Raw genomic sequence first — 27,711 nt, forward strand, 5'->3', positions numbered from 1 at the left:
TTGCATTATAATAAGCCCTTACTAATGCTCAGAAAATTGATGCTTAAGTAACTTTCATATCAAAAGTAAAAACTCACATTAGGCAAGGGAAGACTGACATGCAAATATTAAACTGGAACAGGAACAATGTTTTCAACTATGGTTTCACCACAGCTGAAAACTACATGCCATGATAGGTACAGATATGCTGTCATAAGATAAAATGATGTTTAAGTACATGTGAAATCAAATTTACACTGAAACTCAAGCCTCTCAGTCAACAAGGCAATTAGTCACTGCTGATAAATGTCAGAAATTTCTAAATACGTAAGGCATCATCTCAGAGAAAAGTTGGCAGTCTTCCATTTGAATCCAAAGGGCTTGTACTGAAATAAATACTTCAGATAAAAATCTTGCAATAATTCATTCATGTCAAAGACTGGAGAGTTTAGAATAAGGTTATCTGACTAACATTGGAAAAGAAATTTCTTTTTATACAGTGACATCTTTATAAAGCATTCATGTGGGCCAAGCTGCACAAGTCCTTTTTTAAGGAGGATGGTAGGTCCATTGCATGGAATTAACGAGGCATACACTTTATGGAAGACATCACTTGATCACGTAACTAATGACTGCACTACAATGCATCTGCACAAAGAACCAAGCTTTGCACTTCTCAACCATCAATTCCTGAACTTTTAATCTAAGCAAGCAGAAAAAGACATTAAAAAGACTAAACAAAGACATAAGTTCCATCACAGATAGTTCTGAGAATCTGAACACTAAAATGTAGCATCACAACAAATGTCATAACTGCTAAGTTTACAAAACCTTATTAATTGGCAACTACCTAAATCCTTACGTTTGGACACGTTCAGCTATATACTGTCTCAGAGAAGAGACTGGTAGAGTGAGTGTCCGTCTCATTGCCTTGGAAGTGTTTCAGCTACATATCATGGCCATTGTGAATCTGAACTGGTATTGCCAGCGTAAGGCACGAGTCTCTAGGTCTACACGTCGGCTGAGAGATCTAAGAAATTTTAGCTGATGTTGCCATGGCATACAAACTGCTACGGCACCTTTTAACCCACTGCAGAGACTGTTGTAATGACAGAAACACCAAATAAAATCTTTAAAAGTTTTTCATTTGTTTTTGCATCCTATGAGTGACATCACAAATAAGGAAATAGCATTTTTATAAACAGTTAAAAAGATCTGCTTCTCTAGCAGATATTTCAGCTCTGAGTATTAGAAGTTCATTAGAGAAGAGTTAGACAAGAGAATACAAAATAAGAGAAAAAGTAAGTCACAAGACTATGTTAATATTGAAAACTTTTGGTAAGCTTATGCAAGGAAGTACTTGTTCCCTGGTATTTATTATATATAAAGCATTCGCAATTCTCATTGACTATCTACTGAACTCCTTCAAAAAAGCAGTTACCCACAGAACAGCAACTTAATTTAAAGCCTTTGTGGAAGCTTGTACCTACAGTGATAAAAGATAGGTCTTTCTGAAGAAAACAGTTACAATTAGCTGTGCTCAAACAACGACTACTCACTACTTTTAAGGGACAAAAGAATGTCTTCTTTCCCTTTTCACAGCAAGTAAGATTATAATACGTGTATGAGGTGAGAAAGAAAAAAAGAGTCAGAGCTCTTTTCAAGCTGTTTTTATCTAGAGTTGTTATAAGAAGAGATTAGTTACTGTCAAATTTTGCTTGTTACGCTACTGTAAACCAATGTAACACTTTGGATTAGTAAGCAGTATCTTATTTAGACAAAAGGTAAAGTGATTATCAGTGGCTACGTTACTCTAAAGTCTAGATAGACCTGAACTACCAGTCCTTTATCAAGTCCTTACTTTAGATGCAACTTGGTATCTGGCCTCTCAGACAAGTTCTGCGACTTCAGTTTTATAGTATCTTGCAGACTGTTTGCATTATAGCTTTCTCAATTCTCTACAGAGAAATAAGACAGGTGCAAACAAACCACTACAGTTTTTCTAGTCTTTCACATTCACCTGCTTCCTGTATCTAGCTACACTTCTATCTCCTCACAAGGAGCAAAATTCAACCCTTTTAAGTTTAAAATAATTTTCCAGACAGAAGGCATCTAACAATGAATTGTCAAGAAATCTGGAATTTTCATCTTATTAAGATAAATATGTTAGTGTTGAATTTGGCAATAACACATATTATGTTAGCTGGTGTTCTGTTTAAGACAAATTTATTCAGATGGGGTGTAATAAAGTACAATGAAAAAACGATACTAAATAATTCACTAGAATATCTGTTCAATATTGAACTTTTAAATAAAATGTTATTCTTTTAGTTCAAGTACGAAAGATTTTATATTATAAAAAATAGTTTACAGTTGTCAACTTATTTTGAGTATAAACTGCACAGAATTCTTCTCCATGTGCAACTTCACAACTATTTGGCTAAGGCTACCACCAAAACAGACTAACTGCAGCAAAGAACACACACTGGTTTGAGTATTTTTGCTATACTTTGAACCTAAACAGAAACCTTAATGGTATGTGTATATTTACACTCTTCAAGAATTTTGGCCAATTCCCTGGCACTTGGCACTCCTGGAGAAAAATCTAAAAGAACTCTTGGTACTTTATCCACAGTAGGGACACCAGAGGTAGCAGCAATATAAAATTTTCTACATTCTCTTGTTGATGTGACGTAAGTAAGATGGATCAGTACGGCAAAATGAGTCTACTTAGCTACTTCTTCAATAGACAACTGACCAAAATTTCTAGCAAAGGTGCTAATCAGTGCAGTGTCTTTCTTACACTGGTTCACTAGGAATTAGATGGACACCAAATTAAATTTCACATAGACTACTGAATAGCCCAGAAACTACTAGTTACCTTTTGACAGATTTCTCAGACATGCCACATCAATGAGACAGTTACTTCCTGAAGAGCCAAGTGTCCGAAGAAGCACTGATACGAAGCAGATATTCCTTTTGATTTGAGTAATTGCAATTTTGCTCTCTCACTGGCAAACTCACAGACAAACCAGGAAGAAAAGCTGGTGGACAGGAGCTAAACAATCCTGTATCATAGAATCATAGAATGGTAAGGTTGGAAGGGACCTCTGGAGATCATCTAGTCCAACCGTCAGCGTAGCCTATAGGGGATTGAACCCGTGGCCTTAGCATTAGCAGCACCACGCTCTAATCAACTGAGCTAAACCTGCCTATAGATTCAATAAGAAAGGCAAGGAAAAGGCTCTAATAGATCCTGAGCTGGTAAGCAAGGTGAAGGTGTTTTGTGAAAGCTTTCAGCTTAGCATCTTTAGAAATAGTCTGTTAGTAAGCCAAAAATTGTTTTAGGGAAACTGATACAAGCTCTGGGGATTCTGACAGGCAGATGAGGTGAGAGGTGGATGGTGTCTACCTTGATTTCAGTAAGACTTTCAACACTGACTCTCCTAACATTCTTATAGGCAAGCTCATGAAGTATAGGGTAGATGAACAGACAGTGAGGTGGACTGAAAACTGGCTGAATGGCAAAGCTCAGAGGGTTGGTCAGTGGTGCAAAGTGTAATTGGAGGCCAGTAACTAGCAGCATACCCCAAGGGTCAAGAGCGGGTCCAATACTGTTCAACTTACGGCTTAATGATGAGACTGAATGCCCTCAACAAGTTTGTTGATGATACAAAACTGGAAGGAGTGGCTGATACACCACGTGGTTGTGCCACCATTCAGAGTGACCTTGACAGGCAGGAGAAATGGGCAGAGAGGAACCTTATGAAGTTCATGAAGGGAAGCTTATAAAGGGAAGTTCAGGGTCCTGCACCTAGGAAAGAATAACTCCATGTACCAGTACAAGCTGGGGGCTGACCTGCTGGCAAGCAGCCCTGCAAAGAAAGACCTGTGGCCAGAAGCTGACCCTGAACCAGCAATGTGCCCTTGTGGCAAATAAGGCCAACGGTATCCTGGGCAGCATTCAGACGACTACTGCCAGCAGGTTGAGGGAAGTGATCCTTCCTTTCTACTCAGCACTTGGTGAGGCCACACTTGGGAGTGCTGTGTCCAGCTCTGGGCTCTCCAGTATGAGAGAGACGGAGCTAGTAGAGTAAGTCAAGTGAATGGCTACTAAGATGGTTAAGGGAGGAGAGCATCCTTCATACGGGGAAAGGCTGAGAGAGCTGAGACTGTTCTGCCCGGAGAACAAACCTTATCAATGTGTATAAATATCCGAGGGGAGCACGTAAAGACTGTTTTCAGTGGTGCTCAGTGACAGGATGAGAAGCAATGGGCACAAACTGAAACACAGGAAGTTTTGTCTGAACCTAAGGAAAAATTTTTTTTTACTGTGAGGGTGACTGAGCACTGGAACAGGCTGCCCAGAGAGGCTGTAGGGCTTCCTGGGCAATGTGCTCGAGGTGGCCCTGCTTGAGTGGTGGGGGTTGAACTAGACACTCTCTAAAGGTCCCTTCCAACTTTCCACCTGAGCACTCTAATCCAAAACAAACACAAAATTCCTTTCTTTTTGAGTAGAGAAATAGAAGCCATTTAAATCTGTTGGAGGGTCACTCTGTAAGGACTCTCCTATCCTCTTTACAGTACGTAAGTTCTTCCTTTTAGAGAGAGAGAATATGCAGTAAAAAGAAATTCTCAAAGAAGAAATTACTGGAAGGAATGTCTCAAAGACAATAACAGAAAACAGAAAATGACCAGGCATCAAATAAAACAACAGAAAATAACAGCCCTTCTCATCAAGAGGAACAAAAACTTTGGGAGAAAGCTGAAAGGGGCAGATAGATCCAATTCCTTTAACTGAGCTGTACAGAATTATCCAAGGAATAAGGAAAGAAAGGCCACTGTAACTGAACTCATCAAAACTGTCACCTATTCAGAGGTTACTTAATAATGAGTTCTGAATCACAAAAATAGCCTGGTTCACTGACAGTGACATATATTTTGCAACAAATGCTTTTTCTATTCACGTGGTAAGACGAAAATGTAACTTGCCTTAAAACAGAGTAGTTAAAATACTGAAATTCCTTTGCAAAATATGAAATTTTATAATAAATTAATTTGAAAGACTACTGGCAATGCAGGTAAAGGAGTTATTCAGACTATCAGTCCTTGAGATTAAGCCAAATAATAAACATAGAACTGGAGGTATATGATAAGAACATTATGTAAATTTAGGATTTTTAATCCTTATCACAATCTAAGATGAGAATAATCCACATAAAAAATTACCACTTAGATTTATAGGTATAGCATTTTAGCAAGATGTTATCTAATTCTCCATTCTCTCAAATTACTCACTTCAGACAAGTCTAAGTATATTCCTTTTCATATGTCATAATTTAACATAAATCAGTAATCCTAACATTAATATTAGACAGATGAGCAAAGATAACCATTACTTGAAACTCTAAAGCAGCTTGAAAAACATCCATTGTTCTATCCTTAAATCTGCTAACTTTTGGACAATCAATGCAAAACAAGGATTCATTTGTTCTAAGCATTGGCAATAAATATTTGATGGTTCACTTAGTGAAAAAAAGTGATGCATTCTTTCCATCTTTTCACTAAACACTTAGATATGCCAGAAAACTGCCAGTATTCCTGAGTAGGTGATTAATTTCTGGTTTCCTCTTACTGTGTCTCAGAAAATGATCCAAGACAATGTGGAAAGCAGCTGTAAACTGAACACTAAAATACGACCATTAAGAAAATTAAACTTACTCAGTGTATCTAGAGCAGGTCTCAGAGAATTCTTTGCATTGATTCTCAGATGCAATAAAGAAAAGTGCTTAAAATTCTACTGCAGTAAAAACCATAATGAACAATGCGAACAATCCATTTTAAAGTAAAATTGTACTTCCAGTTTACTTTAAAAGTGAAAATATAGCAACTTGAAGAATAGACTTATATGGTGCCTCACTACTTTCTCATGACCTTGGTACTTGCCAAACATTTTAAAAAATTTCCTCTTATCCTAGTTTGTTTTAATCATTTAACTGTATGTAATACCTACTACTACAGCCTCAAGGTGCCATCAGAATTTCTTTATAAATGCTGGCTGGGATATTGCTTCTTTTGGCAATGTTTTTGATGGCTACATTAAGTAACATCTCAGCTTACTTTAGAATTCTACAGCTCAACTTAGAAAGATGCTGTTTGTAAAATAAAGAGAGTAAAAACAGGAGGGAAAATGGATGAGACCATTCGAAGAAACTTCCAATTTGTTTAGCGAAAAGGTTTTAGTGAAGGTAAATTCCAATGGAAAAAAACCATGCTTCTATACTAGTATGAGTTTTAAACAGTTTTCTAAAGATTTGGAGACGAAGGAAATCATTCTAAATCGTTATATGATACAGAAGTACATAACATCAACATACTGAAGAAACTGCATGCCAGTTTATTTTGTGATCTTGACAGTTATACAACAAGAGAATAAAAAGCCGGAGCATTTTGCAATTCCAGAACTAAGAATCTTTTATGGAAGAATCTATCAGCTTTAGCTGGGAGCTTTCTGATAGGACCCTAAGATAATTCTTGCCACCTCTAGGTAACAGAAAAGTATGTCACTAGCATGTAATGGAGAATCAGCATGGGCACCTGCCTCCAGTTCACTGCCAGGAGGACACAGTTGATAAAACTAACATCATTTCATTCTACATCCTGCTCTGAAACCTGCTCTGAATTTGTTGTTATGTCCAACAAATTAGAAAAATACTACTGGTGTAAGCCTGCCATTACTCAGTATCTTTCTCAGAAAAGTGACTTTACAGACCAAACAACAAATAAAACACCACTGAGAATTTCCATTTTTTTGCAATGGAATTTATGTACTGTTTTAAAAGTTGCCAGAACCGATAACTGACATGCCTAATACTCAAAAAGCATAAAAACATAGCCCCCATAGTAATAAACCAAACACAGCATGAGTTTTAGTGTAGATATTAATCTTATCTGTATTTTTTAAATTGAGGAAGAGATATAAGTGTTTCCCTGTAAGTTCATTTACAGTAGTAAGCTAAGAAAATAGTAGCACCTACAAGTAAAGACACACTTCACAAATGTTAGTAAAGTTGGCTTCAACATACACTGCCTCCTATGACTGTTACAAACTGGGGTAAAATTTTCTTAATTACTGATTTTCTATGAAACCTGATGCCTAAATCACTTTTAAAATGTAACTCCAATCCTTCTGCTTTAGGAGAATACAAATTATAGTTGAGCCTTTCAGAAACAGATGTATCTTTTAATTTTTCCTACTAGTAACTGTGGTCTTTACTTGATGCTGAAACTGGCTGCAAGTTCTTTGTTACAAAAGCAGCAGGAGGAAGACAAACATGCTTCTGAAGTTCTTTTCATCTAGTACAAATATAATGCAGAAAACACACCTAGTGCAGACTCTCCCGGAAAGACCAGTTCAGTAACTGGCATCATTACTGCCACACCTTAGGAGATCGCTTTCATCTGGTGACCAATAAAAAGTACTCTTTCAATATGTATATATCAAACACAAAATTGTTCAGATTCAGATCATAACTTGCCATGTTATGTACCTGAAGCAAAGGCTTCTCCTTCAAAAACATATTTTAGAAGGCATTCAGCCCACAATAAAAGTTGTAGCCATCATAAACAAATGATAATATATTAATAAGTTTGGATACAAAAGAAAATGCTGCGTTTACCTCACTTTTAATGCATAGGCATTCAAAAATCATTCCATCTCACCCTTCAACACTCAGTTATGTTATGCATGATTTCTTTCAAAGGTAACACATTTGATTGCTTCACTTGCTCAAATATATTTCTCCGGGTAAATGGCATTACAGATAGAAAACTGAAGCAATCATACCTTTATATGTTCCAAAACAGCAGTTGCAACATTTGTATGGAGATCAATGAGCCTCTTCTTTTCCAGTAGTTCTGGAAGAGAGCTGAAAAAATTAAATACACACTAACCTGCTGAGTTGCCCAGTTAGCTGAATTGTGTGCTGTACCTAGTAGGTACAAAAAACTATGGAACAGTAAAGTTAGAAATTAATAATTCTCATACCAGAACTGAACTATTCACATGGAATATAGTGAATGTCATGCTGACTAGCAAAATACACATATAACATGGGTAATTTAGCATTACTATTGAAAGCTCATGATCAACAACAGATATTTGTTACCTAAACAAATAATCTACCAGAATTCTGATTTATTTAATCAACATTTAGTTTATGTCTGATAACAATAAAAGTGCAGTTATCTGTCAAATAAGTCACAGAATGTCTGGATGTCCTGGAATGTATCACAGGTGCTACTGCATAAAACACAAGTCTTTGAGTCAGACTCAAGATTGCTGAGAAATCTTTTGTAAAAAGGGGAACCGAATGGTTAAGCTTACTTTGTAGTAAATGAGTTTCTTAAGATGCCGTAAGCTATGTTACTTCCACTGATGGGATCTGGGCGTTACTGGTATAAAAGCTGTATTCTTTTGGTCAGTAGGAATCAAATCTGTTCTATAAACTTTCATATACAAAAGAACTGATAGCAAAGACAATCAACTAAATGTCAGTGCATCACTGTTTAACAATAAGATGATAATAAGGCACTAAATTACCTTGACTCTTTTCCTGCAGATCTGTAAAGCTAAGTAACCAAATTTTCCTCCTTAAGTAATTATAATTGTGATGTCACTTATGATGATTTGTCATTAAAGGCACTGTAGCTGGAAGGTGATGAGGACTGCATTTGTAAAGAATTGCATTTAAAAGGACAGATGAGTCTCTTCTAGAACCTCTGTTTTTTTTAATTGTTATTAGTTATTCCAAAGTTTTCTAGAAATTGTAAAGCCTTAGAGACTGAAGCGTGTCTTCTTCCTAATAGCAAATGATGTATGACAACAAAAGAGCAAAGCCCATCTAAATTCTCCCAGCAGAGTCATGCCTAAATAGTAGATCCTTAACAGTTCTCAGCATAATCCAAAAGACCGGGACTCAAAACATTGCAAACAGAAGAGCTTACTGTGTTACACGCTTTTGAGTAAGACAAGATTTTCCTTAATAATGTCAGATTACAGGAAACAGTCAAGAAGAGACTTAATGAACAGTAAAACTTCCTGAAAAAGCTTTAGTCATATGATGATGCTATTTTTTTTTCATTTGTGCTGCAGGTTTTAAACTTTTGATGCTTGTCTCTCTCACGTCTTTTCTGCCATAACCCAAGAAGCAGCATCTTGAACTTTGAAACATTTGTTGACTTGTTTGGAAATGTGTGATCAAGACATCCTTTGTAATTCCAACCAAATTCTAACTATGGCCATAGCATATAAAATAAATTTTGGAACTCAGCAAGAGACAGCTAATTAATGTAGACACATAATGGATTTACAGGGCCTATCATCCTATCTATACTCAGAATAATTCTTTTTTTTTGCCTCACACTGATAATTGGGGTCTTAGTCAAGAACAGCAAACTGAACATTTTCCTTCTCCAGAATGAAGAAGGGATTTACATTTTAGGAACAAGTTTAAATCTCAGACTTTCAGTCTCATCTACAGTGTCTAGGTATCCACTCGTAAGGTAGTGAATTTCCAATGCAGAGTTCTTAATGACTACAATTTTGCTAACAGGGATAACAACTACATTAATCAAAATGTAATTAATCTTTACACATTCTGTAAAGAAAGCAAATGCTTCAAGAAGTGGGTTTCACTGGCAAACTTTTTAAAAGGAATTTAGAGGCAGCTGGGTGTTTCCTGTGGGAGAATGCAAGCAAATCTATGACACAGTAAGACTATTCACCACTGTTAATGAAATGTCACAAATTCATGTTTATAGGGCTTACATAAGCCTGCTGTGGAAGTTACATGGGTAAGTACTTGTCAAGAGGATTGTCTTAAACTTTACCAGAGTAATAAGACATTTAAAGTCTTTACTGAGCCAAATAGTCTATTTTTAAAGTTACTAATTTCAAAGGATATTAAAAGTGAAATGACAGAGAGAATTAGAAATTGTTCCCTGTAATAATGCATTATTCATGACTTACCTAACAGCTGAAGTTAGCTTAGCGGTATTATCAGAAAGCATACTTATTGCTCCTTCATCCTCCCCTTCTAAACCCTGGTTTTGGGGAAGGATTTGGGAAGAGGAATAAAAATAATCATCATAAATACAAAAACTACACATATAAATACAGTCAGTGCATTTCTAACTTATTTTCTCATACTGATACTAATGTCTGGATCATATTCTACAGGTATTATGAAAATAATGCAAATTTACTGCTAATAAATACAAGAAACTCTGAACTTTATAATGAAATATGGTACTCCCAGTCCTGCATTTCCACTTACATTATGCCTACAATTATCAACATGTACTGATATTTGAAAATAAAACAAAACAAAACAGCCTCCCCCCAAGCAAGTATACAAGTACACACTATACAAGTGCTACCACACTTCATGTAAAGCAAAAATATGTGCTAAACCTTACCATGATACTTTTAAGCCTTTTGACTTCATCTTCCTGGGCTCTGTAGGACTCCAGTTCTTGCTGAACAGACTCAGCTACCTCTGGAAAAGGACTAACGCAATACTCTTTATTAGGCTCAGTTAAATGAACAAACCGGAACACGAGAACCAGACAAGATTGTGTGATCAGGATGACTATGGAAATGTATTTCAGAAATACCACTACACTAATCATGCAGCAGACTCAGATCAGTGAAAATAATGACCTCTTACTGAATGTTTACTGAAACTTTCCCAGATATATTCACTGCTTTCTGTGCATTTTACATAATTTGATAAATTTTTTTTATTATTTTTTCTGATAAAAACATGAGCAGCAACAATTGTGTGCTGTGTAACAAAAAGCTGACATACAATGAATGTGGACAACAAACTGACTGCTCAATTAAAAAAACAAAACTTCTAATGTATTTCCAAACAAGCTTAAAAATAAAGTACTCAATATGAAAGAATCATTAGAATATTCTCATAATTTTAATGATTTACTCAATTAATTAATTCTACAAGAAATGAATTCTCTCTCTAATACTGAGTATTTAGTAAAACAGATGGGACAAGCCATATGAATCGGATCACACATCTTTTTAAATACAATAAACTTACAAAAAAATAGAACTCTGTATAACTATCTGTTCACCTGAATAAGAGTAAAGACAACACCCCTTTCTATTTCTTTTTGCCTTCCTAACCCAGAACTGTTCAGGGCTCCAAAAATGTTTTAACAATCCTAACAAAGCTATTAGTAGATATACCACAATAGCCACAGCTTTTATTGTGGGTTGAAGTCGTTCTAAAACAGTGTTAGAATTGTTATTAATATCCTTAAAATTAGACTTAAATGGTTGTGCTATATAAAAAATATACCTAACTTTGTAAGATCACACAAAACTTCTCCAGGCACATGCTATAATTTGTGAGTCTTAGCTGTAGTAGCATCATCTAATCACATGCCCTTATGCCCAAACAAAACCAAAGAAATCCTTCCGCACAAATTGACTAGATAAATACCTATTCAGCTTACCTGCCTTTATGTTTTTGCCAAAATTTATCAGATGCAGTTAAGTCATAGGACTTCTTATTTTTCTTCTTAGGTCTAGCACCTGCTGGAGAAGTTTCCGTTCCTGTTGATTCTTCCAAGTTAACTCTATTTAAATGGAAATCCTAAAAAAGAAATCTTAGTTAAACACTCAACAGCTTTTAAATCAGTTGTTTAACCAGTCATTTATACTCAGCCAATTATTTTCTAAAATATTTTCTAGAATAAACAAAACCACAGCTGTTTATTAAAATTTCTTAACAGGGCATGAGCCAGATACTAATAGCAGCAGTGTTAGAATTCCAAAATTACTCAAACTTATTGAAAAACTATCCAACAAAGGAACAAATTTCAAGCAGGAATATTTGATTATCTCATAGGTAAGTGATCTGCTTTAATTAAACTGATAAGAATATTATTTTCTGTAGGGAAAATAAATTCTTTAACAGTAACTGAGCTTTAACATCTGACTAAAAATTTACCATCAAAAAAGTTTCTATGTTGCAGAACAACAAACAAGTTTCTCAGAGTAAATTCCACTTACGCAATTACAGCAGATGCATCAAAGCAGCAAACAGATTCATGACGTGGGTAGTGGGAATATCTACCATGAGGACTATTTATCTATACCTTCGCAGCTCTTCATCCCTCCCTCTCCACATTTTTTAAAAAAGTAATGAGATAATGCTCCCCAATAAAAGTATAAAAGTATTGCTTGCAACAAAGTTGAAATTTCTGCATATAGCTTTTCTTCTTCCACAAATGCATGAAGCAAGAAACCGCATTTTCAGCTAGATGACAGTTACGCAGGCTCTCATGCTAGATCACCTCGCTCCTTCCTGTACGCTTTCCCCTCCTTTCCCTGGCCAAGGATAGCTCTGTACATTCTGCAGCATTTTCCCTCTAGTTTCCAGTATAGAGCTTAGCTAGTTCCCCATTCACTGACTTTACTCTAACCCCTTTCAAAAAACATTTAGAATTCCACAGGTGCTCTTCTCTTGGTAAATAATGAGAAAAGGAATCAAATTTTGGACTTTACAGAATTTGTCAAAGAACCTTCAGATTATGTATTTTTGTGAGAAATACAACTACATATTATTATGTTCATTACAGTATTCAGAACTAGATCATCATAAGTGAAACTGTCACACAAAAACAATTTAAAAAGTTGTTTCTAGCTATCACTTTACTGAGTTCACTCTTAAAATGAAATACTACAAATTATCTATGTCAGAATGGAAATAAAAACATATTCAATATGCAGCCAATGGGGAGAAATCTCATTTAACAAAGCCTGTTTAAGGCTTCAGTAAAAAGAGAATATTTTTCACTAATATTTGTTCACTAAATAGTTAAAGGCAAAAAAATCACTCGATTAAAAACTCAGTTGTAAACTTTGCTATGTTTTGGCTCAATTTAATGCAGCAGTGACCTGAGTTTCCAAGTTAGTTTTTGCACTTACTGGCTTTTACCAAAATGATTCTTACCAACTAAAGTCCTCTTCTTCTCTCCTCCTCATTTTATCTTTAAAAGGCTTTCTATCCAAATTACCTACCTTTCCCTGATAACTATTGGAAGACATTTTAATCACAAATGACAATCTTTTCATTCCATTATTATCTAAACAGACATAGCATGTAACACCGTGGTTAGGTTAGCCTTTAGTTCAACATGCCACAAGGTCCCTGGACTATTTTTATTGAGAACTGAAATGAAAATCATCATTTTGGTAACATTTTCATTGTTGTAATTTAGGGCCTTTTAAAATGCTACTGTGGTTACTTCTATTCTATGGTTACTACTATGCTCCGTTTGTGAAGAACTTGGCATGCTTGCCTTTAAATCAAATAACTTGCCTGGTTTTGAAATTAAACTTTTCCCCTTAACACGAAACACAGGCAACTCAGCTACAATTTTGTTAGAGAGATTCATAGCCCTATCGACTCAGTCAAAAATAAGACACAACACGCAACATTCAACAAGTTGTTCCACAGAAACTGCTGAAGCCTGATGCAGCCCAGAGAAATATCCAAGGATCCTCAAACCATTTTTCTAGCATTATTCTGATATCTCTCCATATATGTAGCCTTAGTTATCATTAGCTTCCAAGACATCTTTGACCCCTGTTTCTTGATACACCAAGTCCTACCTGCACACATGCCTGAAGCCACCCAACACGACCTTCTCCAGCTATCAGCTGAGTAAGAGGCAAATTCATATGGATAGGCACAAATTTACAAGCTAGTCAGCAAGTATTTATTGACTGAATGGCAGACAGGTAAAGAAGCCTAGTAAGCTGACATTGTTCAACAGCATTTGTATTTATAAAGATTCTAATGTGGGTTTCCCTCCTCTTATCTGTCACCGATTTTCAAAAGAAAAACAAAACAAAAAACTCATCCCACCAAAAAACTACTGTAGAAATTTAGTATCTCTGTAAGCCTTCAGGTGGTTCAACAGTTATTCAAAAAAACACAGTGTAAACCATACTTTTTCGTATATCCCTTTCCTAAATAAAACAGGCCAAAGATTTTTCTTGTTTGTGAATACTGTTCTTTTGTTTCAAATAGAAAAGGACTTTTTATAAAGCACATAAGCTAATTACACAAAACAGAATTCAAGAGTCATAGAACATCCTACTTGTGCTAAAAAAATCTTCACAGCCACACAAGCTTTTAGACCCACAACGTATGACTATTTAATTCATAACAAACTTTGAATGCAAACACATAATGTTACCTACATGTGCTTTTGTGTGTATATTTTACATATTCCTCTAACAGTCTCAATCATAAAAAGTATTTCTCAGAAAAACTACATATTGAAATGATTTGCATGGTAACTCTTCAGTATAAAAAATTCTTACTCACTTTATCTTTTATTATTTCATTCCATAATTATGTATGAAAACTAAAAATCCCAAGTAAATAGTATTTGCTTTTGTCTCATACATTTCTATTACTGGTTTAAAAAATAAACTCCAGGAAATGAATGCCCTTTAAAGTCATGTGAATTTTCCCCCCAAGTCCCCCAAAATCTATTAGATTTCTCACAGTAGAGTTGTATAATATTTGGTATTTCTATATTAAACAGTTACACCATCTTGTGGAGAAAAGCAGAAGTAAGCATTTTTAGAAGTTCTAACTAATACTAAAAATAGCTTAGAACTTATTTAAAGTATTTCATTTTGAAAACAGAGTTGCCTTTGATGGAATTCAGAGCTTACATAACATAAAAGATCATGAACTACTGAAAACAAAGTAAGGTTGCTAAATTATCAATGTTTTGATAATATCAAGATTTCAGCTTTTTAATTTGGTCGTTACTGTCAAATAAATCTTCTAGAGGAAAATTTCCAAGTTGTTTTTAACTAAACAACCTCCAAATAAAACAGAACAAACAATATTTCAATTAAGAGAAAATATGGTATTAAGGTTAATGACAAACTGAATTAAAAAAAATATTTTTGGTAATAAAATTAGGTTTATTCTTACCAGTACATCATGCACTAAAGCTTGGTATGTCCAAGTATGATGTAGAGGAGTTGCTAAATCTATGTTTCTGTCAACAAGGACTAATAGGGGCCTTTGAAAGCTGAAAAGATGACACTGCATTAGTACTTCTTTAAACATGTTGAGAGCATTCCAGTAACATCCTGAGCAATATCAGCCACCTTAGATTTCAAGTTAAAAGCCAAAATGTCTACTAGGGAGTTTTTCTAGCCCTCCCTGAAGCATCTGAGGCTGACCACTGCCAGAAATTTCATGAATCACTGTCCTAGCCATGGTAAAAAGATAATTCTTGTTTGTACTAAGTGAAATCACCAATGCATAACAATTAAACAGAAGTCAAACCACCAATCAATAATTAGCCTTTTAGGTATTAGTTATTACCTTTCTTGTGCGTATATATATTTGAATTCTAATAATCTGTTTTATGTTATTAGAGGTCAAATGGGTCACATTCAACCTTAATTCCCATTATGAACCTTAAACACAAAATCTTTCAATTGTTTTTCATTTCATTTTTCCTGTTGGCTTGCATATGAAGTCTATAAAGAAAAGATTATGAACTTCTAGATGCACTGTAATGACTTCATCAAATACTCAAATTTACAGGAAAAAATTCCAGATAAGCTTAACTATCTTGGGGTACGGTTACATAAACAATTTATAGTGAACACAGAAATGGTGTAAATTTACAAAACATTACACAAGCATCCCCTAAAGCACATTAACCCTACAGTAAATGTGATAGCTAAAGTATTTGAATGGAGTAAAAGTATGCTAATTCCATGTTCTGATTTTCCCCGCAGTAAAGACCTTCATGCGGATGAAAAGGCTCAGCAGCTTTAGTCACCCGACTGCATTGTTTGAAAAGCAAACTCAAGATCTGAAGCTGCTTAAATGGTTAAAGGTTCCCGTATTCCTCTTTTTTTGCATCTTGATTTTCTGAGGATAATGATGCTATGCTATAAGAAAACATAAGCTACCCCTTTTAAGGAAAAATAGTGGTTACAATTCTGTTCCCGTGAAAATGAGGGAACTGGGATTTCACAGCTGTTCTCTCTCCTTTTATTTTCTTACAGCTTTCAATCACACTTTATTTTGCCATACTTACAGATGTTTTCATGTCTTTTGCCAAGTGCTGCTCTTGATTTGAGAAAAAAAATACCATGTAAAGACCATTTTATACCCAGCTAGGAGATCATAACCATGTCTTTTAGTTTCAACCTCTCCAACAGGTCTCCTTACCTTTTCAGGTACAATGTAAGCTACCATAATATACTCCCTCAGGCAGCCTGTGAAGTGTTCCCTAAAATCAAGTGAATCAAGTATTTGGGGGTATAAGAATGTGGGGGAGGCTACTGAGAACACACATCAGGTGAATGGGAACATCTGCAATTTCTTTTCCTACACCAGTTCTTAGCTGTCTAATGATCCAAGTGGCAGTCCCTGTGTAGTCCTCCTCTTGTAGGAGTGGACAGGATCTGAGAAGCATTGCCATTGATGCAATTGCAATTGATAATAGGGTCACAAGTGAGACAATAGGAATTTCTTTCTTTTTAATTGAGTAATGGATGCTAACAGGTATGTTCAGACACACAACTGCACATTCTAACCCTGTAAACCAAGTATATTGGTAGGGACTTGGTTCTTGCTGAGTTTAGAGGTGAAGAGAATTGCCTGCTGTTTTAAATAATTTTTGACTCACAGCCTAGGACTGCGTATTTCTTAGCCAAGAAACCTTTCAACCTGATAATACAAAGAGATATGAAAACGTACGTAGAAAAACTTCTAATTCTTTTAATACAAGCAAGCTACCCATAATTTTGAACTAAATCCTTGTAAATAGTTTTCAATACAGTGACTTAATTCTAAAGAGACCTTTCAGACAACTGAAATATGAAAAATGAAAATACAAAGTTATTACTAACATCATACCTGAATTGGCCAGCTCCAAGCGTGTCACCTGTGAAAAGACTGTTTCTGGCATCTCTTAGATTCTCTCTAAGCTTCTTATCTAATTTCTGAGGAAAAAAAAAAAAAAAAAAAAAAAAAAAGGAGTAGCTTTTAATGACCAATGGTTTTCTAACATTCTTAAATGAAGGAAAAAAAAAAGAGGATTAACTGTGCTGTTTTGTGGTGAATAAATCTGCAGGAAATCTAGGTCCAGAGCACACTGAATCCAGCCCAAGAAATCTCTTCCTCCTTTCTTTTCCCTCCAGCATTCCAGATCCAGGACTGCACAGTAGATACTTTATGTCCACTAACCATCCTCTCAGGCAACTGGCACTATCCCCCTAAACACGTGAACAAAAACTGCTAATAGGAGGCACCAACAGGGAACCATAGCTCAAAAGACTGGCAGAAGCAGCAAATGGGCTATCAGACACTGCCGCAGGGAATGTTTCATAAGAATGAGCCTACTGCTACTACGAGCATACACACACTGAATACTTAGTTTTAATCAGCATGAGGCATTTTTTAAATGTGATTTAGCCTGGCAATTTCATCTGTACTTGATAACCAAGTTTACTTTAATATAGTAAAGAAAGTCTTGTATCCATAGGGTTTGTCAGTAAGATTAAAAATAATTCCTTACATAGACACACAGAAAACCCCAAGCCAGACAGCTACTTCCAAATAGTGTAAATATAGCTTAATGGTTCTAACTATAATGCCTCTCAGAAAATTTATCTAAACTCCAGAGCAGGAATGATTATTCAGGTTTAAGTTTCTCATCAGCTGAATCATAATATTCCTAAATCATAATATTGCAATATTATGATACTTTATTTTCTATGGATATGTTTCACAGAACTGAAATCAGAAAGGAGAACTTTCTGATGAAGCGTATGATGCCACTGGATTTCTGTCTGCTACTGAAGAAAGTAAATGTGCTATTAGAAAAGTTTTGAAATGATGATACTTGTTTAGAAAATAAATTCTTACCACTGCCACCATTTCAGCTGCAGTTCCTCTTGAGCATCTGATTATAGGAATAGCTCCTAATAAAAGAGATAGCAACTTCGACTTGCATGAAAAGTTTCAGATAATAAGTTAGTGTAATTTTCATAAAACAAATTTTGTGACATTTTGAGGTCAATTTTTTTTTAAGTGCACAATACAAATTATACTAAACTTGTCTCTTGCAGTCATTATCTATGAAATCAAACATACATTGAACTAAAACAAAGTTTTATAAAGACAAATGAGCATCTCATGCAGGCTTTTGTAAGAAGTATAATGTAAGCAGAAGAATAGCCAATGTACTGTGGAGGGAAAGAATAAACTATCACATGGAAGTATTAAAACTGAACATTAAAACCTTAGAAATCACTTGAAAATAATAACGAATTCTAATATAACAAAAACGACCAAAAAACATTATTAGTTACAACTCACTGCAGGGGAATGTTCCTTTTCTAAAAGGCATTTTCCACTGGACTGCAGATTTCCGTATCTTTAGCTGTTTCTGGCTTATGACTATATAAATACGAAAATTCAAATACCATAGAGTTTAACTGGCTCAGTAAAAGAGATTTAATTTGTATCATGTTAATACTTCAAAGAAATCAACACGTACAAATAAATCTCTCCTGTAGAGATCCCACTCTCCTTGAGAGAATACTATCTCAGATAGTGAAAATAGCTATGGAAAGTCAGTGAGTTTAGTATTTGAACACTTTTAATTTTAAACTCAAGAAAAACTAGTTTTAACGTTTATACATTTATGCCACTGCTTAAATCTAAAAGTGACAGTCACTGACACAACACAATGTGCGAATGATGTCATCTTTGAAATTACTTTAAAAATGTTTTTATTTGTAGTTTTAAAACTGTATCACACTACAAAACATTCTAATAACTAGAATTTTCAGATGTCATCAACATGAAAATGTATGCACTAACCATCAAGAAAACTCACAATAAACCCAATAAATTGTAAGTAATTTTCTATGCCTTGATTTATTTCAGCTAGACTTTTGCACAGTTTGTTTGGGAGGTTGCTGCTTTTTGTTTTTGCCCTTCTTCTTCTTTTTTTTTTTTTTTGCAAGTCATAAATCCAAACTTAAAGCATTGTTAATTTTCAGTGTAAACTAGGATTTTTTAAAAACAATGAATCCAAATCTTGGACTTCAGCAGTATACTTCACCCACTGATCTTGAAAGCTAAGACTCCATCCCCATGTAGGACGGGCTTTATGTATAATCTTGGCAACTCACACAGTGAACTACTAAAGTTTCTGCAACAAATATACTTCCACCTTTCCTTGGCTACTTTAATCACTGAACTTCTATGTATCTAATTAAAAATGCATCTCTTCTAGAAAGAAAACACATTGAAAATATGCTAGAATTGGAAAACTTACCAAGTGTAACAAAGAAACAGAAGAGACTATCAACAATAGTGTCCATTATAGTTTCCATTTCAGTGTCGGTTATATCTGGTCTGTTAATGGCTAAAACAGTATGGAAAAAAGTTAAGAATAGGGTTAAAGAAGCTGCCATGTTAATACTGAGAAACTGATCCTCCTCTTACCCAAAGGCTGTTAATAGCCACATGCTTCTGTTGGTGAAGATACCAAATTGTGAAATACGCCTTTTAGCACTTCCCTTACTCAAGTCAGACAATCGCTCGTAGTATGTGAGGTCAAACAGTGCACAACCTTCTCCGCTGCCGCTCTCTCTGACAATGCATGCTGTAACTTCTTGACTGTACTATCCTTACTGTCAGTAAAAACCTCCTAGAAAACCCTGTGTTATGAAATATGAATGGCTGTACACTTGGAAACCATTTTTCAGATGTGAAATCTTCAAGAATCAGACCTGTACATTTTTAAGAGAATTAATGCACACTGTTATCTATATTTAAAGATTCTAAATACCACCTCCTGTAATGGAGCTCCCATTTAATTTTTTTTTTAAGAAAAACAAAATTACTGTCAGTTTCTAGTTTAGGGAAAATTCCCTAAAGCACTTCATGCTACAGACAAAAAGATTTCCCTCTGCTGTTGAAGTCAGTAAAAGAACTGCTTAGCAACTTCTGGTAAATAATTAATATCGACAAGAACATAAAAGCTGACAGGAAACATCAAATTCCATCTTACTAAAACTATCAAGTCATGCACTACTTCTGGACTCATGCCATAAATCCCCCCTCCTTTACTTTATTTTCCTTTTTAAAAATCTCTGAAGTAGTTATCTGTCTTATCCCTTCAAATAGGAGCTTCACTGCTCAGAGCATTAATAAGATTTCCATCCCAAATTTATGCATGGCCAGCCATAATCATTCTCTAACTTTAAGGGTGATTTTTTCTCCCTAGCTTTTGTCCTCTGAAAACTATACAGAGATTAACTATATTAGCAGTTTTTATTAGTACCTAGACTTAACAAGCCAAATCTATTATTAGGCTACTAGGATGACAACAGCAATAGAAGTGCTCCCCTCAGCACCATTTTTATTCTGTGTTCATCTTAAACTTCAATATCGAGGAATGCAGACTGTTCCCAATTCTTGTATTTTCCTGTAATGTCAAAGTTCTGACGTTAACTGCGGTTATCACTTTCTGTGGTTATCTCCAACTAACGGTCTCCCAGTTTACAGGGGAGGAATAACCTTATTTTTGCTCCTGTATCATTTTCAATTTTAAAATTCCATTCCCTTCCTATTATTACGTTCAAAGTAATCATTATGATGTTCCAATACCCTGAATACTCTCAGTGCCTTCTGATTTTGTTAGATGTTCATTTTATGACCACATTCCCTTTTTGTACCATAGCAATCAACAAAAAGACTTAATAAGACTGCTTGTTAAGTAAGAACAACTTTTCAGAATCTCTCATAAATATTCTTTACGCAAAACATTTTATCATGTTTTCTCCATATATTCCTCTCTGTCCTCCTTAACAAGCTTATTGAGAATGAAGCTATTATAGAAAGCAAGGTTAGACTTCCTCCATTTTCTTGTTTGTTTATTTATTTATTATTTATTTACAAAACTAATACAAATGCAGTATAGAAACATTTGAATAACATCTTCCAGGAACATCCACATTATACCAATATTGGTCACTCCTCCTTCTATATAGAGTCATTGAAAGACAGAACCAGAGAGAGGCTGAAGGATCATCTAGTCTGTCCTCTTGCCCAAAGAACAGCTAAATCTATGTATTTCTGTGTCTAACCAATTTCGAAAGGGCTTCCAGCGATGGAAATGCCGTAACTTTTATAGGTAATCTATTCTAATATTTCACTATCCTTAATGTTAGAAAGTGCTCCTAATACCTGACCAGAAACTTTCTTGTTGCAATTTAAGTTCATTACATCTAGTCCATTACCACATGGACAGACAGAATGCACTATCTCTTTTCTCTCCCTGAAAGCCTTTTGAATTGAAGAATGTTATCATGCTTATCTGTCCTGACATATACTGACATTATAAATGCAGTCATACTACCAGTAAATTAGGAAACTGAAAATTAACCGTTTTTTTTTGCTGTATTAGTTTCCAGTTCACCCATTCAGCTGAATGTGTGGCCACCTGATCGTGCTGCTACAAGAGCAGCAACCCTCTTTCAGCAGCAGATTCACAGCATCTTACGCAGATTATGAAACTATACAAACCGGCGGTTTCCTGTTAGGGCCACACTCCTAAAGGAAATATCACTTCTCCTTTGCCTGTGCATCCTATTGCCCCCCTGTGTCAGACCTAGAACTCATGCACCGACAGCAGCTCAGTGCTAGAACGGAACATACAATCACTTCTGTATGGCAGGCTAGATCTTGTCTGTTCAGTTTTGGATAGCAGCTCACATTTCAATTGGCTTAAACAGAGTGTGAAACCTCATGGTGTGTGGCAAATTTCAGCAAATGAAGAAAGGAAAGCAAACCCAAAACTTATGGTAACTGATGGCTAAAAACAGTTTTCAGTTATTTTAATTTAAATTCCTTGTTAGCTAGTAGGAATCTTATGAGACCTGCTCCACTCAAATATTTTTATGTATGCACAAATACACGTCAAAACAATTATTACAACAGCTCCGGACGACAGATTTTCTTAAATGGAATAAAGGTCTGATGTGAAACAGAGCTTGGTAGTACGGGTCCAGTTCTAAAGAAAGGCACTGACTTTGGAAATTGGGCAAGAGAGGTGAAAAATCCCACTGCTGAGTGTTAGGCATACAGAGACTTCTCATCTATCTATCTGGTCATTAAAGGAGAGCATTCTCCTTTATCTGACTTTATCCAGCATCTGACTAAATCAGGAATTAACTGTGTGAGGGTATAGCCAGACACTGTGGCTATGCTAAAGTCATGAAGAGTGCTGTTAAAAAATGGTTGTCTTGCCTCTGACTTGCACACTTTTGCAACTATCCTATATTGGATTTGTAGATGACACAAATGTAGGGTGAGCTGATATTTTCTTTAGAATAAGTCAACAGAACAAATACAGTCTACAGCTGCAAAATTCCTAATTCTGATCTAAAAGGGAGGCAAAGATGAGGGAAATGGCATCAGGGGCAGCAAGACAACTCAATCTGTAGTAGACAGCCATCAGAGTAACAGGGGCAGTGGAAGTAGGCAGATAGCTTACTCTCGGCTTAGCACCCCAAATAGGTTAGGGAAGCACAAAACTCAGACCAAAGGAGAGAAGAAAACCGTGGGGCTGCTGCTGACAGCTAGTACATCCGCCGACTCAAGCTGCAGTAGCACTGCCGCCTATAGGTGACCGCACCTGCCCTATGAGGAACGGCTGCGAGAGCTGGGCCTCTTCAGCCTGGGGAAGAGAAGACTGAGGGGGGATCTTATCAATGTGGACAAGTACCTGAAGGGAGGGTGTCAAGGGGACGGGGACAAACTCTTTTCAGGTGTCCCGTGTGACAGGACAGGAGGCAATGGGCAAAACTTGAAGCACAGGAAGTTCTGCCTGACTGTGAGGGGGAATTTCTTCCCTGTGAGAGTGACGGAGCCCTGGACCACGTTGCCCAGAGAGGTTGTGGAGTCTCCTTCTCTGGAGATCTTCAAGGCCCGCCTGGATGCAACCCTGTCTAACGTGCTCTAGGTGACCCTGCTGAGCAGGGGGGTCGGACTAGATGATCTCCAGAGGTCCCTTCCAACCTTACTGAGTCTATGATTCTATGGCCTAAGGCTGGCACAAGCAGCCACCTAGTTTTCCTGTTAGGTTCAAAAACAGGCATGACAGAATCCTCAAAATAAGAAAAACCAAGCAAGTTCCCTGAGGCTGATTTCACTTGCAGCTCTGAGATTTCATGGAGAAGCTGACAACCAGCTCCTTGGTTCAGGTGCTTATAGAAGCCACTTGCTATACTCTCCTTCCCTAGATTCTTCCCTGCACTACTCCACTCCTGACCTTAACCATCTTCCCTCTATATCCCCACGTTTGCATCCCTGTTTTCATGTCCTGACTGGGAAAAGCAAGTACTGACTGGTTACTTGTTAGAAGCTACAAACAATTCTTTATCAGTTCAAAGTCATTTTTCTTGCTTTTCCTTCCTTTCAGGCACTTTACAACAGACTATTCACACAGAAACAGTCTTTAATTCCTTAAGAACTACAGAAGAGATTATGACTAAACAGTCGTGCCTACACACAGCAGCCACTCACATTTTTTCTCTACATCTGTAAATACGGAGAACTATTTCCTAAATAATTCCATGCATACAAAGCCCTATATAAATCTATGCTACAATTTTCTTTCACTAAATTTTATAATTTAAAAATTAAACTAGAATTTTTAAGTGTTCAACAATCTTAAAGAGAATCTGTATCTTAATTCTTTTTCTAAATAAAAATACATATTTAAATTTCACTATCACAACAGCCAAATGGTAAAGATGTTGCGTTTAAGACTCAAGAACTGCTTTCTTCATGGTTTTACTCTACATGTCTAACAGAGTATCCTGATGTCTATCAGGTCAAAAATGAAAAAAATATATGTAAATGCAGAAATCTGTGCATGCAACCTACAAATTAACATAGTAAAGTGTATTGAATTAAAAAGTCAAATAGAATCATTGTTATATATTAACTACAACTTCAAAAGGAAACACCAACTTTACAGATTCCAGAATAATTTTTGTACAAATAAATTTTACTTACCACGATATGAAACAAGCTCTTTGTTTTGGTTACACAATACAAACATATCATCTTCCAAAGTAATAAAATTGAGATATTGATCAAATACCTAGAAATCAAGCAACAACGGTCAGAACAGTCCAGAATGATGGATAAAATAGACGTTTGTGATTTACTGGTACTTCTGTTTGAACAGTGTTACAGAACTACCTATTAGAAGACACAAATATAAGCTATACTGTACAAACTAAAAAAAGCTTTTGTTAAGCACTGAGCAATACTGCCAAATACTAGAGCACTCCTGAAGAGTGCTAAAAGAAAACAATCCAACTTCAAGGATTTCTATGGATAAACTTTTAGTAGTCAAGTATCACTGAAAAAATATATACAGAGGACAGTATAATATTATAGGTTCATTTTTCACTAATACGAAGGACTACAACATAAACAGTGCTGAACTCTTAGCCAGGAGAGATGAAAGAGAGGGTAATATGTATACAATAAGAGATTATATTTCATAGAGTTTCAGATTTTCTGTAAAATACTTGTACATTCAGGAAGAAAAACGAAACCTCTTTATTTACAGCATAAACTGTGAATGGGACAAATAGATGTAATCAAATTAGTCAACAGCACTACACTAATTTACCCCTGCTGAAGATCTAAGGCTTAAAAAACATCATTAGTTTTTCCTTTAAATTTACTACTGTTTCCTTCTCTTGCCCCATTAGTAATCCCCAACAGGAGTAAGAAAAAGTAAATGTATTTAAATACATATGAAAATTATTATTTAATAATATGTACTCTTGTTAAAAGTATTAAACAAAAAATGAGAGATTATATGCCAGTCATTGGTCATTAAATCAGAAAGGTCTGAGTGTACACGATCATAGTGTATATGTATGGGACATCCACCTACTGTATATTGTCTATTTAAAACGACAACTGCATTCATACAAACATTTTCCATGAATTTATAAGCTAAAAACTCCACAACATTAAATATGACTGAATGCAGTCACTGAGTTGATGAGATTGAGAATGCTCTGAAACTACTGTATTTCTTTCCTTATCAATCGCCACAAAGCATTTGGACTTCTGACTACGATGAAGTGTAGTACTAAGCAGCATTAATGAGATGACTGTAACTCCCTTATTTTCCCTAATAAATCCATGCCTGTCACCGAATCAAGGTATATAAAACAAAAAAAAAAAAAAATCCATTTACTTTGTTCATGGTTCAATCAGAAAAGCTGTGTGTGGCATAGAAGTGGCCAAAAAAACCTACAAGAACATCTGTAATAGTAGTATCATTAACATCAGAGACTGTGTGATTTTCTTACCTTAGCCACTTGTGTTACTGCATTAGCACCAATGGCAGCATTTGCAATATCTTCCAGTTTACTTCTTGAAATGGCAGAAATAAAATTTAAATAATACGATTCATAAAGCTGATTTCGAAGATCCTAAAAGCAAGGAAGACCACAACCTTTTTCCTGAATAAATACTAATATATTTCTAAATAATTAAAAATTACAAATATTTTTACAAGGATTCTAATACCACAGTCGAATTACATTTTCTGCTTAGTGCTTACATGCCTGGTTCATACACCCTGGTATGTAGCGTTTTGACTAAAATTGCTAAACAAAACATTTCTCACATAGAACAGCCAGGAAATTAAATTTCAGCTACCAAGCAACAACTACTGTTCTATTCATTACCACTGAAAACAATTCTCCTTTGCTATTTCTTCCTCTGGTAAGGATGTCAACTTTACCAGAGGAAACTGGTAAACTCCTCCCACAGAATCAGAATTGCTGAAGTTGAAAGGGACCTCTACAGACCACCTAGTTCTATCCTCCTGCTCCGAGCAAGGTCAACTAGAGCAGGTTGTTGAGGGCCACATCCAGGCCGGTTCTGAACATCTCCAAGGATGGAAAGTCCACAACCTCTCTGGGCAACCTGTTCCAGTGCTTGACCATCATCACATTAAAAAAGAGAGGTTTTTATGTTTAAGTAGAATTTCCTGTATTTCAATTTGTGCCCTCTTGCCCTCTCATTCCTAAAACTCACTCTCCAAAATTCTGTAGACATATTTACTCTTCTACTCTCTGGGAAACAGAAGTTTTCCATGTAAAAATTCGGGAATTAAAATGTAAAAATTAGCACAAAGATGTGCTAATAAATAATAAAACATAAACAAAGGTGTGTGCAGACACACACAAGAACTGCATGTAGAACAGTCACATCCCCTTCAGGGTAAGATTACTTCACACACTCTCTCTGGGTTGTGTCTACTCATTTCAGATATTGAACATGCAAGCTACCTGGCACATTCTGTCAATATTTTCTTCTGTTGGCATTACAAAGTAAACAGCTGGAACATCTGGAATAGCATCCCGATCCGAATGCAAAAGCCTGAAAGGAAGAAAATTAGATCTCTAACGTGCCCCTCTTCAGAGCTGTACAACATTATAACACTAAAGAAATTCCCTAGAATTTCACCTTATATTTTATTTACTTAGATGTTAGTGAGAACATAACATGAAAAAAATCCAAACCATGCAAAATATGTCAATGGAAATCTCCAAAGTTTATCTGAAAGTTGAGGAAAGGCTTCAAAAATCTTCAAGATTGATTATTCCACGCAAAGGAAACTAAAATATTATATACAAAAAGTTCACATACAAACTGCTATTTGTTGGCTAATTTAAAGCATGACAACAAAACCAGCTTATTTTATACTACTAAATCTGCCTTTTCTGCACTCTAAACAAGGACAGGCAAGGTGCTAACCTGCTGTTCCTATCACAGTTCTGCACATGCGTCAATATATTATATTGTGTTTCATTTTCTAGCCTTTACTTAGTGCTTCCATGGCTATTACCACAGCTAGAGAATGACAGGGAACTAAATGAATGCAATTTAAAGAGAATTCTGAAATCTCTCGAAATAATACTTAAATATTTCATATAATTGACAAGATACAATTAAAGTCTGCATGTAAAAATGTACGCAAAGAGCATATACACTCCCATCAAACTATTTACAACAAAAAAATCTAACATACATGAAATACAGAGGGATTTGTACAAATAGATGTGCAAAAAGCCCTACTGGATAATTTTTATGTCTGGACAGGCGCCTCCTGCACTGAATAGAAAATCCTACTGAAGAATATGATCTCACCAGTCCCTGATTCTTAATAACATCAATTGACAGATGTTCATTAAATGATTTTTGATCTACTGTTCATGACTTGCTGGGAATATTAGGTAAACCTCTTTTAAAAGAAAAAAAAGTAATTTTTTAAAAGTACTTACAGATGCAAAGTGATCCCCATATCTCTCAACTCTTTCACTGACAGCAAAGGTGAGATTATATCTTGGCCAAATCTGTCATAAATGAGAACCTGTAACACAGACATGGCTGTATAGACACACATCTTCTTACAAAGTGGTAAACAGAGGGGATGAAGAAGCTCAGGTTTAAGGAACTACTGCCATAACCTTGAAGATGCTAAATATTTACTCATTTACAATAAATCATTAATTTGTCGTGGACTTTCCAT

The 27,711-nt window shown here is 35.6% G+C and overlaps 1 protein-coding gene across 2 annotated transcripts in view; it reads right to left on the minus strand.

Moving 5' to 3' along the window:
• SCFD1 (sec1 family domain containing 1) overlaps positions 1-27,711 on the minus strand; it is a 56,211-nt gene that overhangs the window by 23,187 nt on the left and 5,313 nt on the right. Inside the window, exons 3-14 of one of the 2 annotated variants that reach the window (XM_062575996.1) lie at positions 27,464-27,552; positions 26,468-26,558; positions 25,481-25,603; positions 24,159-24,246; positions 19,408-19,497; positions 17,988-18,043; positions 16,977-17,062; positions 15,027-15,126; positions 11,518-11,657; positions 10,459-10,549; positions 10,010-10,083; positions 7,826-7,907 (exon numbers count right to left, since the gene is read on the minus strand). In XM_062575996.1, coding sequence (XP_062431980.1) covers positions 7,826-7,907; positions 10,010-10,083; positions 10,459-10,549; positions 11,518-11,657; positions 15,027-15,126; positions 16,977-17,062; positions 17,988-18,043; positions 19,408-19,497; positions 24,159-24,246; positions 25,481-25,603; positions 26,468-26,558; positions 27,464-27,552 — 1,110 coding nt within the window. Of the gene's footprint in view, positions 1-7,825; positions 7,908-10,009; positions 10,084-10,458; positions 10,550-11,517; positions 11,658-15,026; positions 15,127-16,976; positions 17,063-17,987; positions 18,044-19,407; positions 19,498-24,158; positions 24,247-25,480; positions 25,604-26,467; positions 26,559-27,463; positions 27,553-27,711 lie in introns of those variants that run through there. The other variant, XM_062575997.1, reaches the window with a different exon arrangement.

This window comes from Rhea pennata, chromosome 5 (assembly GCF_028389875.1).
Source record: "Rhea pennata isolate bPtePen1 chromosome 5, bPtePen1.pri, whole genome shotgun sequence".
Lineage (NCBI taxonomy): Eukaryota > Metazoa > Chordata > Aves > Rheiformes > Rheidae > Rhea > Rhea pennata.